General features: G+C 39.5%; 1 protein-coding gene across 2 annotated transcripts in view; it reads left to right on the top strand.

Annotated features, from left to right (window-relative positions):
• GRIA4 (glutamate ionotropic receptor AMPA type subunit 4) overlaps positions 1 to 16,411 on the top strand; it is a 361,556-nt gene extending 345,145 nt beyond the window's left edge. The window contains exons 15-17 of one of the 2 annotated variants that reach the window (XM_045797668.2): positions 7,362 to 7,476; positions 9,666 to 9,800; positions 13,896 to 16,411. In XM_045797668.2, the coding sequence (XP_045653624.1) occupies positions 7,362 to 7,476; positions 9,666 to 9,800; positions 13,896 to 14,060 (415 nt within the window). In that variant the 3' untranslated portion in view covers positions 14,061 to 16,411. Of the gene's footprint in view, positions 1 to 1,929; positions 2,045 to 7,361; positions 7,477 to 9,665; positions 9,801 to 13,895 lie in introns of both variants that reach the window. The other variant, XM_045797670.2, reaches the window with a different exon arrangement.
• Positions 16,412 to 17,218: the final 807 nt, after the last annotated feature.

Below are 17,218 nucleotides of genomic sequence, written 5' to 3'. Positions count from 1 at the left end.
TTAGATGGTATTAGAATAAAGTCTTAGAATAATTTTGTAGAAAGCTTTATTCCAAACAGTTTTCTCAACGTGAAGCTTTTTTTCCTTATCCATTCCTTTATTTTGCTTTTTGTTTTCTCCTGTGCTGTGGAACTGTCTTTGGATATGGCTAATAACCCTGTTAAATAACCCTCTCATGAAATGATTTCAGTTTTATCAAAGGAATGGTCTAAACCAATACATAAAATTGTTGGGATGCCACTTCACTAGGACAGATCTAATATGAATGTTTCAGGCTAAAATAAAGTGAATTGTAAAAATAATTTTCTCCAAAATAAAAATTTTAGTAGTTCAGTTTAAATCACTGAAAGACAAATTTAATTTGTTGTGGACACAAAATAAATTAAAACAACTGTCTCCCAACAGCATTTTTTTTTTAAGTAGGTCTCTCTTCACTGAATATTCATTAATTCTTCCATTTTGGTCTGGTCCTTTTGGTGATTAAACCAACCACCTGATATCATTCACTTTAGGAAGTATATTCATTATTTTAGACCACTAATGTGGCCCTTGGGAAGGTGGGAACAGCTGATTATTTAATTAGCATTTCGTAAATGGCAGTGTAACGCTCAAGAAGAGTTAATAGTCTCAAAGTATATGGTTTTCTTGTGGGAAATGTTTATTCTCCAAGTGGATCAGACTATCACAACACTGGAAAATGAACATTGTTTACGTGAAATATGATAAACACATTTTAAGAAAATAAACACTTCAATAGGCTGATTGGTGGTGAAATATGTAACACTTTTTACTAGTCAACAACTGTTTCACTTGCAAATCAGTTTTCAAGTGCTATTTGTTAATTTGGGGTTGTTTTGTTTTATTTATAATTCATTTGGCATTAAGTAATCAGCAGACTCAGTATTTATCAACTGCGATAGCACAGCCCAAATTCTCCATATAGAAGCCACTCCCTAGCTTTAACAGAGACTTCATGAAATGCTGGGAATACCTCTTGAAAGAGATAAGGGCTCATTTAATAACTGTAACTTGAAAGCAACTAAGAAACCAAATACCTGGCAGGCAAAAGCCCATGACACATTGTTAATGCTTGTAGACATTCATTGGAATCTGCTCCCTTATTCCCCGGTAGAGATACACATGGAGGCAATCGAATCTTGACTGTTTGTCTGCAAAGTCCTCATCCATGCAGAACGGCTTCCTGGGGTTTAATTAATTTCAACCGTCACATTGGCCTCGCCATCCTGGTTAGATTCTAAGCAGCATCCAAAGCCTTCAAGAATCAACACCAAATTCACATAGAAGAACTTTTCCCTGAGGGCAGCTACTCTCTTTCTCTTGACTATCCTGAGACTTCTAGCGCAGGAAACTGAAACCAAACGTGCTAATCCTAGATCCTGAGAGCAATGAAATCAAACAAATGAAGGAGCTCAACTCCCACAGACAATAAAGGGAATCACAATTAAGCCATACTCTTTGTTGTCAGGAAATCAGTTCACAAAAATGAATGAATGCCGTTCCGTGTTTCCTTCTGGGAATGCATTTTCATTTCGGTCTCTTTTCAGCTGTTGACTTTCTTAGAGGCAAAGGATCTCCAGGCACAAATCTTCCTCAATTACTAGTAAATGCAAGTTTATTGCTATTTTGCAGAAGAAAAAAAAAATCCATGTCATTGGTTGATATCAGCATCCATTATTTGACAATAAATGAACTCTGAGAGTGAACAGCACCACATACCACATGTTTCACACCCTTTGAAATTAGTCACCATTGCCTTTGGTTTGGACTCTGGTGGAAGGGGCTGCAGGACCGCAAAATGAGAGGTTTATTTAGCGCCTGGGAGAAGCTTATAAAGAGCTTAAGTCCTCATTCCTTCTAACATCTTAACAGCTGTGCAGTTTCTTACAAAATATGTTTTATCGTTTCAAGAAATGCTGTTAACCTCGCAGTTTTAAAACTGAATGAACAAGGCCTCTTGGACAAATTGAAAAACAAATGGTGGTACGACAAAGGAGAATGTGGCAGCGGGGGAGGTGACTCCAAGGTCAGCCTCAATGTCACCAAAAGCGGGTAAACAGTATGTATAGTAATAGGTGCATCTGCTGGGAGACGCAGCTTGGATCCCCCGCCAGCACCGGAAGTGCCAGTCCAGTCCCTTCGAAACCCAAGTATGCAATTACTGTCAAAGCAAAAATATTTGCATCTGCTAACCAATCTGGGGACACACAAACAGACCTCATTACAACAGTCCCTGCACCTCTGTGGCTTTGAAGAGATCATGGGTCAGACCTTTTAGTCCTATGAACCCCGTTGTAGAAAGCAGGAAGGGATCCAAGCTTCTGAAAGGGCAGATTAGTGATGCAAGGAGGGCGGACACCAGGGGAAGTCTGTCTCCTTCGGTCGCCCAGGCATGGCGAGACCGTCTACGAAGTGTTTTTGAGTAACAGCAATGACTTGACTCCGCCTGAACCTGTCTAGAATACCTTCCAGAAAGCCATGTCTCCACCCAGAACCCTCATGCTTCCGTTAAATATCAAATTAAATAATAAAGATAGTCTAGACGTTTTTTGCCTTCCGTAAATGGATCATATCACAAAATGATCAGCTCCAAAACAAGACCCATTCAGCTCTGTGCTCACTATATCTATGTCATATTTCCAGCTTCATAAAATAATGTGGGTTTTTTTCTTTCTAAGTAGTTTCTAAAGGAAACAAAGATATACAACTAACAGAAATAATCAACTCGTGTCCCAGAATCCTTCTTCACTGTCTATAGAGTTAAGCAATCCATAGGCAGGAATATTCTGCCTGGATTTTCTTTTGGTGCCCTAACTTACCTGGAATGTTCTGACAGTTTCCATAAAAACGTAAGTTAAAAAATGCATATTTATATGCAGAGAAAATTCTTTAAATTTACACTAATCTATTTTTCCATGCAAATTGCAAATATAAGAAAACATGCTGTAATAGCACCAAAGAAAAGCAAAGATTTTCTAGTTCATTAGAAAAATTGTGCTTGCCAGTGTTTATTTTTATCACCAATATAAGAGAAGTACAACACTGCTTAACAAATAAAACTTTCCACAAAAATGAATAACAAAGTCCTATTTTAGTGTCCATTAAAACATCTTTTCAGAGAAAAATAAGCAGAGCAGAAACGTACACATAATGAAAAAATCTATTTAACGAAAGTCACGTCAGTCTGTTTCACTAAGGGGTTAGGCCGCTCAGTTGGATTTTAATCTGTTTGTATACCACAGATTTGGTTTGGTACACATGGACACTAAATAAATGAGTGTCGTCAAAAAATATATGTGACTCTGACCTTGTAGTTCTCAAAAGTCAAGCTGTTGTCCCCATAGGTAGGCGGTAACTTACTGTCACTGAACACGAACTACAAAGTGATATAGTCTAAAACGTTACTTCAGATCATAATGAAATGTTATAAAGTCAAGTAAAATATTCCCCCCAAAAGATATCACAGTGTGTTTTGTTTTTGTGCTAAAAACCATTTCTGGTAGGTTGCGTATTGATGTAATATGTAGCACCAAGCGAATAGGTGGTTACAATCTAAACGTTAATAGCGTCCTCCTCTGAATTTGTCATAAAAGGCAGTGTTTTAATGCCCTGACCTAACCTAGGACAGAGTAAAGCACCAGGAGGCAGTCACCATGTCATTTTTGGTTTGTGCCTTCTGCGGGTGACTGGCTTTCTTTTCAGAGTTGCCTGCCTTTGCCGCGTGTCAGACCGAAGCAGAAGAGAAGTTAAATGATGCCAATTATGTGTAGTGGGGATATGCTCATTTAGAGGCCCCAGCCCAAGCATCTCATGTTGTCTGACTTTCAAATACAGACTCTTGATGGAGAAAACTCACTTTTCTGGCGGTGATTCATCTAATGAAGGTGGAAAACCATGGAAAGCTCAACACCCCCATGAATGGGTTCCTTTGAGGAGACAGGTGACCCACTTGCCATTCACAGGATTATAACCCCGGGGACATCCCCAGCCTTCCATTCAGCAGCAAATTTTTTAATTTCTGCCATGTGCCATATTTGTGGGGAAAAGAGGATTTTCTTTCCTCTCAAGGAGCTCGTGATTTAGTAGACCCGACAGTTGAACTAGAGTCACTGTGGAAGTTTCCGGTCACAGCCCATGGCTACAAAATAATGAGCATCCCCACTCACCTGATAGCCATTCCCAGAGCATGAAGTTCTGACCCTGGCTGCCCTCAACAACAGGCTTCATGCTGAAGTGTAAAAATTTAAGGAAAGAAATAAAAAGGGCTCTACATCTTAAAAATAATAATAATAATAAAGCAGAAAGGCAGGATTTGGGGGCTGCAAATCCATTTTTTTGAAAATTTACTACTTTAATAATGTTACTATTAGTGCAATGTGTTTTTTTTTAATGATCCTAAGAAATTCATACTTCTCATGAATAAAGTAATAGAAGTGCATTAATTGGCAATGAACCAATTTAAAAATATCATTACAATGTCTAAAACTCATTTTCCTCTCTGATGAATCTGATATAGTTTAGTCTGAACACAAACCATACACAGAATTTTATGCCAGTTTTTAACGTGAGTTATTTAATCCTGGTTCTAGTTGGAAATTTTGGCAATGCCTGTAATCATTAATGATCTATAAAGTTATTGATTTTTTTCTGTTTGATACCTTATTCTACCTTATTCTCCTCTATTCGAGGCACATTCATGAATGTGAATATTCATATAAAAATCATTTTATAAATGTGATTACCAAATAATGTCTTCCTTAGGAATTATAGATCATATGATACCCATTTTTAATTTAGCCCTTTGAAGACTGTAGCCCATTCCTGACTTTAAAGTACTTCACAAGTGGTCTGCTCCCCTTCACCATAGCCATAGAATCCAACGCAAGAGTGAAGGGATTATTACTAAAAATATGAATTCATAAACAGAAAAAAAAAGTGGCGAACAAAAGCCAGCGATCTCCCAATAATGAATTCCTTCCTCAGTGCCTGGTATTCCACTAGTTGACCATTAAGTTTGGCTGCTAATATCTTAAATTCAAAATTCCAATCTACTCAGAGCCTCTAAAACCAGGCTCCTGCAGTGAATAGCTGAAGGAACAAAGAGGTAAGGGGGGAAGTGAAGGGAGAAGGGGAAAGTAGGACCTTAAGGACACCCCTTCTAGAAGAAACTGGAAGGAAACTCTGCTTTCTTTTTCCTCCCCTTTTCAGCATGAAGTCCTCCTCCCAGAGTACCCCATTCGAGAAGTGCAGCGTAGGTTCATAGAATACACCTATGCAGGTGTTAAAAAGGCTTTGGTGAGCAGTCTGGGGACCTCAAAACTCTTAGAGTATCAAACGAAAAAGCTTGCTCTGGATTCAAAATAATTTAGATATAGCAACCTTGCAGAGAGCTGCCTCTGCATCAGATACGCTGGTAAATACTGTTTTACAAAGGTGAATGAGGTAAGGCTTCTGTCCCCAGGGAGTCCCCAACTCACCAGCCAGCCTGGTGAGGTTCTGTAATAATCACTTCATGACTGGGAGTTGAGGTGTATAGACAGTAAAACCTACATTGGGGCCCGATTCACCAAACACCCCAGTTAACCAAAATCTTCATCCTGCCCCACCCCCAAACTCAGCGTTTAGTAGAAAGTGTTAAATCATGCTCAGATTTTGTTCCAAAATACGATGTAATTTTCTAAGAATGTGCCAAATGCATGTTACTTCTAATTAAATCGTATTGAGAAAACAGTTAAAAAGAAAAATTTATATCTTAGCAACTTTTTTCAGACCTGACAGTACAGCAACAACTTAAAAAGAGTTTTGGCTTAACAGTTAATCAGAAAACTCAATTAACCAGAACCTCCATTTCCTAAGTCTTGCCTTGTGAATGTTTTTAATTGCACAAGCTATGAAGTCAGATTTATAAACCCTGATTCAGCTACTTCCTAGCTGTGTGGCTAGATGATTTAATCTCTCCATGCCTTGGTTTGAGCTAAGTTGGGCGGGTGAGTGGGTCATTTGTAAAATGCAGGTGATCATAGTACCCAAACACGTAAAATGCTTCCGGCAGCTCCCGGTACCTAGGAAGGGTTCCGTCAGTGTTAACTAGCATTAACACCATCATTACTACTGCATTACCCGGTTGTGCAGATAAGTTTATGGAATTAATCCCCTGGCAGTCAGATCAATGCATGCTTTGTCTCTCTAAATGCACTCAATATTTCCTAGAAGCAGTGAGGCACTGGGAGACAGAGCCAGACAAAATGATTGTGGCAGCCTTAGAAATGTCAAGAGAAATTCAATGAGTGTCTCTCCAAATGTTTGTAAAAGCAAAAAGAAACAGAAACCAACCAAGCCCGGAAACAGTAACAAGAGATGTCAGGAGTTACTGCTCCCCATCCATCATCTCGGACTTCTTTTTTATACACACAGAGGCGGTAACATGGGAATGAAAACCGGGGGCATTCTTAGATTCCTTGGAACACTGAGACTGAGTGATGACTGGCCTGTTCCTCCTTGAGACTCCTTATATAATACCAAATACGAAAGGACTCAAATATGGTAGAAAAGAAAAGTGGGCCTTTTAGGAAGGGTGTTTTTTCCTAAAAAATCTCTGTTCCCCAAGCCTGTCATGAATCTGCTGGGAAGCATCGTGGAGTACATTATGGTCACTTCCCTTTGTATGCACAGCATATTAATGTGATAGACTCGAGAGAGATATTATTTAGGTTAAATACTGCCATTCAGAAGGGGAGTGTTAGCATGGGCTTAGACTTTCATGATTCACGTATTTGTCTGCTAAGGACCTTCCTGGACCCTTTGTCAGTAATGCCTGCACCCTCTTTCTCTTTCCGTTAGTCCTGGATGAGCACGGTTAAGCAGCCAGTGTAGACATACTTTTATAGCATAGAGTAAATTCCAACAACTGAATCACAGTCTAGGGGAGAGCCCAAGCCAGTCCCCGCCAGCTTCTGTGCATGTCAGTCTGTCCATCTGCAGCCATTGCTGTTCATTTCAAAAGTGGGGGGAACACAAGGAGCTTGCGGATCCCAAAGGACTCCCACCATTGTGCTGGGAACATCGTAAATGCTCCAGCAATGCCACCCAGGCCAATAGTTTTGGGTTCACAGTAATTGCATACATTTTATTTACGACTTCTCCCTAGCAGTATGCACCTGTTACCTAAAGCGATGGAGCAGGCCCCAGCCGTATGTCTGATTCTGCACCTGGGCCTCCCGCACGAGACATAGCGCCTCCTGTGGCCTCTGCTCCGTCACTTTGCCATGCGATTCTAATGTAGTTTGACTTGAATAACATAAAATAACATATATAATGTTATTTATGTTATTTTCCACGTGAAGAACTCCTGTAAACCTTGCCGTTTTGAAACTCAGTGAGGCAGGCGTCTTAGACAAGCTGAAAAACAAGTGGTGGTACGATAAAGGTGAATGTGGACCCAAGGACTCTGGAAGCAAGGTCAGTCGTCGCACTCCGGGGCCTCCCCTTGTGCTCACAGAGCCGTAGCCGCGAGCGGTTGTCACAGTGCACCGACCCACCCACCCGCCCAACTTAGCTCATGCCTTCTCCGAAAATGGCAGCCCGCTCCCCCACTGGTCAGGCTTGGGTTAAAACTCAAACTAACTGCAAAAGTAAATACAGTAATAAAATTCCTTCTGTGATCCTCAGACTCACGTACCACTAATACCAGTAGTGCTTCTGGGTGAGGGTTTCGTTTGTTTCGGAGGCAAAGGCCACGAAACCTATTATTTCAGGAACCGATGCATCCTCAAAACAGGAAGTGGGAAATTGTGTGGTACCCATCCAGAGAAGGATTTTAATTATTCACCCTATCGTGTTTGGAAGTTCAGTCTTCTATCACTATGTTGCCAAGCATTCCACTTTAGTTTGAAGAGGCCCGGTTATGGTTCTGTGCTGACAGGTGCGCAGTGGACTTTCAGATTGGGTTCTACTGAAATGCTTTTAATAAATCAGCGTTTATGAATCATATCCTCAAGTTAAGATCTCTCATTCATGAATTCTTGTTAGTGCAATGCAGAGATCTAGAGACCTGATTCCATTGAGTACAAATAAAAACAGTGTTATAAATGGTTATGTTTCTATTCTAAAGGAAAAAAATGTAACAACGTATCAGTGAATCAAATTACCTGCGCAAATTAATAGAATATAACGAGTGCCCAAGAGCCGTAGTTGAGGATTCTTGAAATCTTTTATTTTTTTTATTTTCTTTAAAAGAAAAAAATATTAGTTATTCTAAGACATGAAACAAGTAAATGGCTTAAATAGAGCCTCCATTCATTGAAGAAAGAGACAAAGTAATGTCACTTGATACCTTTTCAGGGCTTATCCCTACGTTTTAATCAGTTTTTTCCTGCCTTTGAACCAGAGTGGAATGAGACAAGCTTGGCCAATTAATGAAATATTTATTTTAAATCCCTATGTCAAGCCAGAGAAGCATAAATATTTAATGAGCGATGATTTTAAAAATGAGGTGACCTTACATTTTGGCCCAATCAACTAAAGGCATGGCTAACTGGACAGTGTACATAGTACATCTTTTGAATTAAATACTCTCCTAATAAAACTATTTAAGTGTCTGAATCACATTTTGCACAAAACCTACAGCCGGGAAGCTGACGGCCACAGGGCATCCTGCAGGGAGTCTGCCCCAAATACTTTCTCCAGTCATGTTATGTAATATACGCATTTCCAATTTATGAGAAAATTCTGAAATCTTGTTTCAATTTTAGTATCTTCCAATCATATGCTTGACTATTTCCAAATTTATTTGGAGATAATATGTATGCTAAAACTCTGGAGAATAGTATGTCTTAACTATTAATTAAGTATTTTTAAGTGGGAATGGAATCTTATTTTTAAATCAATAAAAATAGACATAAATTTGTTCCTACAAAAATAATTTATGTCTCAATTAACCATGGTAATTTATATATTTTTAAGTTATTTTTTAAAAAGTTACCTAAAGGCGATGCATAATTATTCCTAAATAATATGTAAAAGTGACACTTTCCAGAAGATTTTCCATACAATGTGACTGCAAGAACAAATAATGTGTACCCCTACCACATTATTTACATATATCTGGTAAAGCAACAGTGAAGAAAATGTGAAACTGTTAGCTAAAAAAAAAAAAAAAACCACCAACAACAAAACTTAGTTCCTTAAGTAGGAAATGTGAAGTGAGATTTATACAAGAGAAATTCAAACATTAAAGTATATGTAATGGCAAGAAAGCCAAAAGACATCCCCTTCCTGTGTAATTGGGTTTTAAAGATGCCATTTTCAAACTTAATAATAAGCCCACTTCTGCCACCCTGTGTAAATATATAAATGCTTTCACATGGCTAGGTATAGTGGTTTTCACTGCATACTTAATAATGATAAAACGTTACAAATTTTATTGAATGTAATTACATGCAGTTTTATGAGTAATCATCATCATTTCACTTCTGAGAGCTGTAAGCTTTATGCTTAAATCCATAAACCTCCATCCGTGATTTATACATGTAAATAATTTCAGGTTAAATTAGGCATTTGCTTTAATTAGCTGTTTGGATTCCGTGTGTTCTTTTGCCTTCTGGGTGTGACATTTCCGCGGTTGACTGGAGTGTCTTTGTCTCCCCCAGGACAAGACGAGCGCCCTGAGCCTGAGCAACGTAGCAGGCGTCTTCTACATTCTGGTTGGCGGCTTGGGCTTGGCCATGCTGGTGGCTCTGATAGAGTTCTGTTACAAGTCCAGGGCAGAGGCGAAGAGAATGAAGGTGGCAAAGAGTGCACAGACTTTTAACCCAACTTCCTCGCAGAATACCCAGAATTTAGCAACCTATAGAGAAGGTTACAACGTATATGGAACCGAAAGTATTAAAATTTAGGGGTAGGACTTAGGGCTGCTACAGTGAGTGCGTGATGCGTCCTGTAATTGCAGTGTTGTGCCCTGTCTGTCTAGTGGTGATACTGCTTGCTTCTGACTAGAGCTTTTCTATTTTTGAAAAACTTCAGTGCAAAGTGGTTCGGTTTTCTTTGGCTGCGGATGCACTGTCGAAACTTTATGTTGCCAATAGATATCTGCATTGAAAGGGTCAGAAAGACAAAAACAAACCTCCAGGATTGCTCTGCAAAATGATCTAAAACAGTAGATCCTACCCGAAATTTGGGAGAAAATGGAAATTAGTTCTGGGTTTCCCTGTAGATGCATCAGGCTGATCTCCGTGGAGCAATCCAATTTTAGGAGAATTGCTCACAAAATCAGCATAAAACCATTTCAGGTGATCAAAGCTCAGACAGTTGCCCACTTTGATGTGATTATGTATTTTCTGAGAAACCGCTCCAAGCACATAGTAAGCGCTCAGAGACTTTAAGCTCCTCTTCTGTTTTGCATCAACCATCATTCTATATTTTTTAAGAGTGAAACCCTGCTGTTTGCTCATCTCACAGTACCTTGAGCCACACCTTTAGGTAGGCGTGATTGTTAGAATATTGACTCCAATTCATATTTATTAGATGAATATCAACTTTCACCTTCAAAGTGTCACGAAGGAGGATATGCATTTTAGGCAAGACGGCAGTTTCTCGGTCAAAGATGTCAGCAACGTCTGTGTTCTTTAGGAGGACACAGGAAAAGATAAAAATCGCAGTGAATTATTATGGCCTTCTTTTTTTTCCTTTTCAATCATTTTTAAGTAGGCCCAAGCAGACCCACTTACTCACATCCTCTCACTGTGTCCCAATAAAACATCGTAAATATTCAGTGAAATGTAGGAAATGAAGGTAACTTTTTAAGAATCTTAAGTGTCCACTACTTTTTTTCTCGAGTGAATAGAAAGTGTTTTTAAAATAAGATCTGAAAGCATTTGTCATTGTTCTTCCTAAAATCAGGTCTCTAAGACCCATTTTCTAAAATTATATATAATAGTCAACTGAACAGGCTGCTCACTCTGATTACAATGATGAATGAGCCTCTGAACCCACAGGAGACATTCAGTGCTTGATAAACCTGAGTCGAAAACCCAATATAATTTTCGTAAGATACACATCTGAGGTTATGCCAGGTAAATAAGCTTGTTTTTGATATTTTTAATATAAAAGCTATTGAAACACTTCGTTAATATCTTAAAACAAAGAACAAAAGCCATTTCCTTTTACCAAAATCTAGTTGCTTTTATCCACAATCTAGAAATCAGTGGATGACTGAGTGTAACTATACATAGATGAGCCCCAAGTGGTTCTTTCCCAGTTTGTGGAAAATAATTAAGAACAAGACCCTCCCTTCACTCAGATCAGAATGTTTTGAGCATGTCTTCTGATAGCAAAACAACAAACAAGGAAACTGTCAAGGTCTCTTGACCAATATAGAAATGCTGCTATCTTAATAATTATACAATTGAGGAGAGATTTTCCCAAACAGAAAAACCAGTATGTGACAACTTTTCAGAGTCCATTATTTGGATTTTATTCTGGAATGAATTTTTTGTCTTTAAAAAAGGCTTTTTTTGTTTTTGTTTTTGTTTGGTTTTTGGTTTTGGGGTTTTTTCTTACAAACTGATTTTTCTTTGGCATAGCAGAAGCATTCCAACCATCAGCAAGGTCCAAGGGTAAGGTTGCAAAGAAAAGAAAATATGAGAAAATTCTAGAAACGCTCATAGATGCCAGTTCATTACCAAAATCTGGAAGGTTGCTAAAGTATAAAATCCCAGGCTATGTACAGACAGTTTATGCGTAATAATGTTTTTGGAGTCAGAACCTGGCATTACAACGTATCACACAAATTGCCTTTACAGTTGGAGTTAAACTTCTAAGACAATAATTTTAAATAAAAACAAAGCATTCCAATCCATGACTTTTAAAAAGACTTAATGGCATTCAGGGTAAATGAAATGGTTTGCACCTAAGAAGACTTGGCAGCTGTTAACTGTACTCGCATATGAAATGGCTTTTTCCTTTCAAAAACTCCTTTGGCCTCAATTACCCAATTTTTTGTTAATCTAAATAATATTGTCCTAGAATCCCAAAAACAAAACCTGAAACCTTCAATGTAGAAAATCTTTACTCTAAAAATGATCATCCCTCATGGTACCATGTGGGGTTAAGGTCATAGCCTTTAGCCTCAATGATCCAAACAAGCCTAGACCACGTGTAAATTTATTAAAAACAGTTTTTCAATTTGAGCAGCCTCAGTGGGTTCACAGCAAGCTGAATAGAAATGACATTTTATAGAAGAAGCAGGAGTTGTAAATATAAGAATTAATAATGCTAAGAACGAAAAATGCTAAGATGTAAAGAGAAAATAAGGAGCTATCAACGATTTATTAACTGTTACACTCAGTTGCATTCATCTATAGAGAAGGAAAGATTACTTGAGAGCACACGATTCCTGTTTGGGGTGTTTCCTTTCTTTGCAAAGAGAATCAAGAAAAAAAAAAGAAGCAAAAGTAAATTTTATAGCAAGAGCCTTCTGAAAAAAAATCCCTTCCAAAAATTACAATGCTTTTATTAATTGTATTTCTTCATCAAAAAAAAAAAAACTAAACTAAACCGGTAGATTTTAAAAACTAATTATCTATTTAATGTTAAATGTTGAAAGCAAATCTGAGGAAACAAATTCAAGCTATGGTCTTGGTTCATTTTAATTTAGCAATGAATAGTTTCTGTAGAGATTGTATCCTGACTTCTGATTTCTGAGACAATTCGCTAAAGATCTATGATAATGACCTTGGTTTTTATCATAGTTGAGTCATTGACTAGTATTTTGACTTTATCAGGGTATCTGATCTCTGAACCTATACATTATACGATTTTCTACTCCCATCACTAGTTTCATTATTTAGTATACAGTTATTCTAATACTTCTAGAGCAGAATAAATATAGGGATGGAATTCCTAAAGAATTAGGTAAACTTAAATTCACAACAGGGAATTAAGATACGAGTTACGAGAAATAAATGATCTAAGCCGTAACAAACTTGGGCAATATCTCATTTGCCTTATTTTCCTCTTGAGTTAACATTAAAATTCAGTTACTAGAAAAAATGTGAAGGCAATGAACAAGCAATAATTAGATTTACATAATAAGACTGCCTGTTTCTCTTCTGTGTAATATTGTTATCTGCTACTGACTTTGCATGACAGAGGACAAGAATGTAATGAGGATTTCAGAGACCTGATCCCATAACATCTCGGTCTGGGAAGTCCCCCAGCGGTGAGCGTTGGTGAGGAATTGAACCATACTCCCTCTCAGTGCACCCTCTTTAAACACTTAGAGCTTCTGAAAATATCAGTCAGCCTCCAGAATAGGTGTCGAATGGACTTCATGTCACTCACTGTGCTGTTCTGGGTCATGTCTATACCTGGTGTGAATGAATGGAGGTGTCTGTGGATAGATCTGTGTTCCAAAGACAGGAAGATCTGTCATGAATACTCTGTGGTTTGTTTAGACAACTCATTAGTTTTAAGGATAACGCCCGCACTGTAAAGACATTCTCCAGCAAGAGCAAGAGGCTCAGTTAAAAATGTTGTCAAACGTAGAGGAGATTTTTTAAGCAGGACCAGAAGTACTAGGGTGTAGAGGGCTGCAAGGGGAAAGCTGTGTCCCGTCCACATTGGCCAAACGAAACCTAGTTTGACGAATTCAAAACTAGTTCTAAAACAGGTAGGACCACAACCTCTAGACCGATTTATTCTTCACTCTAGTTGAGCTTTCCTTTCCTGTAATGAGCAGTTTTCACACGACCCAGAGAATGTTGGAAAAAATGCAGATGTCTAATTATTGATATCTTGGTGTTTGTTGTGTCGCCTTTTGTCGAAGAAACAGAAACATTGTAACAGTCCACGCTCTTTCTGTTTCCTTTCCATGCACCCAGCTGACCTTTTCTGAAGCCATAAGAAACAAAGCCAGATTATCCATCACTGGGAGTGTAGGTGAGAACGGCCGCGTTTTGACACCCGACTGCCCCAAGGCTGTACACACGGGAACTACAATTAGACAAAGTTCAGGATTGGCTGTCATTGCATCGGACCTACCATAAAAACCAAAAACATAATTGAGTGCCTTAATCAAACTGTGTTGGGAACGACGGGAGCGCAGCCCGGGGCGCGCCGAGCAGGTGCCCTGGACCAGGCCCCTGACCAGAGCGGGCAGTGCGTCCCGATGCTCCCGGTTCCGTGGCAGCAACGCGTGCATGAGCTCCGCTCGGAAACCCAAACTCAGATTTTATATCAGGAAAACTCACAATTTAGGTTTTTTCGGGGAGCGGGAGGGGGGGAGCTGGGATGGGTGTATTAACAGCAACAAATTTCACTCGAGTGGACTTAAAAACTAATCAGACTTGCGAGTTAGCGCATCAAACTGTGAAGTTCTTGCTCAGAAAGGCCTGTCTTCACCGCAAGGGATAAACTAGTTAGAGAAGTCAATGAACACGCTAACGTGCGTCTCCAGCACACCCACGTGGTCCGTGGAAGACTCTCCGGCCGAGAAAACACATCACAAAACTGTGATCGGAAAATAATCAACACTCATGTAAATCCTGTGAAAAAATTTAAAGGAAGTATTTACACTTACTTTGGAGAAAACAAATACTGAAACATGCTTGCTTTTTAACTGACGTAAATTCAGTAGAGGACAACACAATTCTTTTTTCTAACCATCTTAGGGAACAATACATGGCAATAATTGATATAAATGCCATCACTGTAATAAACTTTAGAGACTTTTTTTTTTTTATAAAAGTCGGTCATCTCCTTGTTGCCATAACTTCCACTCTGTCACATGAGTCGGTGTCCACAGATCACGTTTGTCTCACTACCCGGAACACACGAAAACGAAGACAGCGTTACCGTGAAATCATCAGTCTGCGATGTAGAATCAAAAGAGACTACGGGTCACTCATGGTATCGATCTTATTTATAATCTTGTTCTGTGTACAAAATTGTGGTTTTTGTACCCACCAAAAAGAATAAAACAACGGACATTCTTACACTATCTACAGAGCTTAAAGTTTGTTTCTTACTGTTATTAAAAGGTATTTGAGAAATTATAAGACTACATAGGAAGGATTGTAGAAGTCAAGTGTGGGCCATATGGGAACGTAGCTAGCTCTTATTTCTGCATAATAAGCTACCCTCTCTTACAGATGTTCGCGTTGTGAGCAGGTGAAATCGTCACAGATGGCGTGTTTGAATTGGGGAACGATCTGTTGTCATTAACAGCAACATACCCTGTAATCGCGTGTTGAAATCTTACTTGACTGTATTTTGCTGCATAAAATAATGTGTCTCTTGGGCTTCTCCCCCCATTCCCCTTGTTCCATTTAAATCACTTGAAGGCACGAATAGTAGTTTGTAGTAGACAAAAAGAAGAATTTGTCCCTGTTTTTTTAACTGGAAATGGTGAAGAAAATTATATCCATGTTTATTTCCCCACCCCACCTTATGTTATGTATGGATTAAATTAACGTGGTTCAAAGGAAGGTGCAGATCATTCGAAATGACCAATGAGTACCGGAGTGCAGCTAACCGTCACACTCTGTAGAGACCTTGGCAGAAAGCACAAGTTAGGATGATTTCGGAAGTGTGGCCTTGAAGGACAAGTTCGGCTCCCACAGGTGGAGAGGCCATGGAGAGCATTAGGGGCGAGTGGGGTCCAACACGCTGCGTGTCGTGGACTGTTGGAGGCGTCGCTGGATGGGCTGCAGCGAGCACAGGCTGTGACATCACAGAAGATAAAGCTGGAGAAGGTGAAGGACCGACCACCTTGCTTTCAGCCTGGAGATTTCCATCTCCCGACGATGTCTGCGCTACAGGAAGAGCCACCTCTAAAAGCTCAGGTCTGATGACACGCTCACACACACGGGCCCCTCAGGAAAAGTCCCAAGCTCTGGAGCAGAGCAAATGAGTCCTCCTGGGACCTGGTCCCTACTTCTCTGTCCCGTGACGTCTCTCACCTGACCCAGCGTCCCCCGCCCGCCCGCACACCTCCAGAGCAAGCAGCACGCGGGACCCTGCATTGACTCTTTCCTTGGGCTGTCCCTTTCCCCTGCCTCTTTCCCTCACTAACCTGGACTTCTCCTTCAGTACCAAATCGAATTGTACCTGCCCTAGGAAGGTTTCCATGACGACCCACCACCCGCTGCCTCTGAGACCGAGTTAGGTGCCCTTTCCACGTTTTCTCCCCATCACAGCACTTGCCATGTACCGCATTGTACTTGCCTGTGTACTTGTCTGTATAACTTCTAGACTGTAAGCTCCTTGAGGGCAGGGACTGTGTCTATCTTGTTCACAGTTGTATCCCCAGCACCCAGCACAGTGCCTGGCATATTGTAGGTGCTTAATAAATATTTGTTGAATGAATGAATAAATTGAATTGAATTAATTTAATTAAGTGGAAGCAGAAAGACAGTATCTTTCCTCGTTAATAGTCTCTACTGTGTGTGTTAAGTAAATAGGTCAAAACGAAGGCTGGAGGCGCCTGGGCGGCTCAGTCAGTTGGGCGTCTGACTCTTGATTTCAGCTCAAGTCATGATGTTAGGGTCATGAGATCAAGCTTCACGTTGGGCTCTGTGCTGGGCATAGAATCTGCTGAATATTCTCTCTCTCCTTCCTTGGCCCCTCCGCTCCCATCCCCTCTCTTTCTCTCTCTATCACTCTCTCCCTCTCTCTCTCTCCATCCCTTAAAAAAAAAAAAAAAAAAAGGAAGGCTGAAGGATGGCTGATTCCATGACGTTGTCTGTCTCACTGGAAGGAGTGGCTAAGAAAACAAGATGATCTGACGAATTTTCTGATCAGAGGAGACGTTATTACATGTCATTGTACTAGCTGTGGAATAATTTATTTAGCTAGAGAAATTGTCATAAGGTAATTAAATAACCCAAACCAGCTGGCTTTTTTTTTTTTACCCATTCTTCTAAAGATCTCTTTCATTTAAGTCTCAGAGTCGATAAGTGACATGACATTAAAAAGTTGTATTTCTCATAGTTTAATTTCTTCTTTTTGTTTTGCATTATTTTCTTTCTATATTAGTAATAGTCATATAGTTAAATTCCTATATTTCTCATGGAATAATTCTGCCAAAACCAGAATGTTAAATCTGCCATCAGGACAAAGGGCTACCCTATCTGGACTCCAATCTGAGGAAATGCTATAAAGCTAGGTAATGTGATTTTAAAACATTTATGTTTAAATTCAGTTA

This window comes from Ursus americanus, chromosome 16 (genome assembly GCF_024610735.1).
Source record: "Ursus americanus isolate L20-20 chromosome 16, mUrsAme1.1.p, whole genome shotgun sequence".
Lineage (NCBI taxonomy): Eukaryota > Metazoa > Chordata > Mammalia > Carnivora > Ursidae > Ursus > Ursus americanus.
Note: the sequence above shows the minus strand (reverse complement) of the source record. Positions and strands in the feature narration are given on the sequence as shown.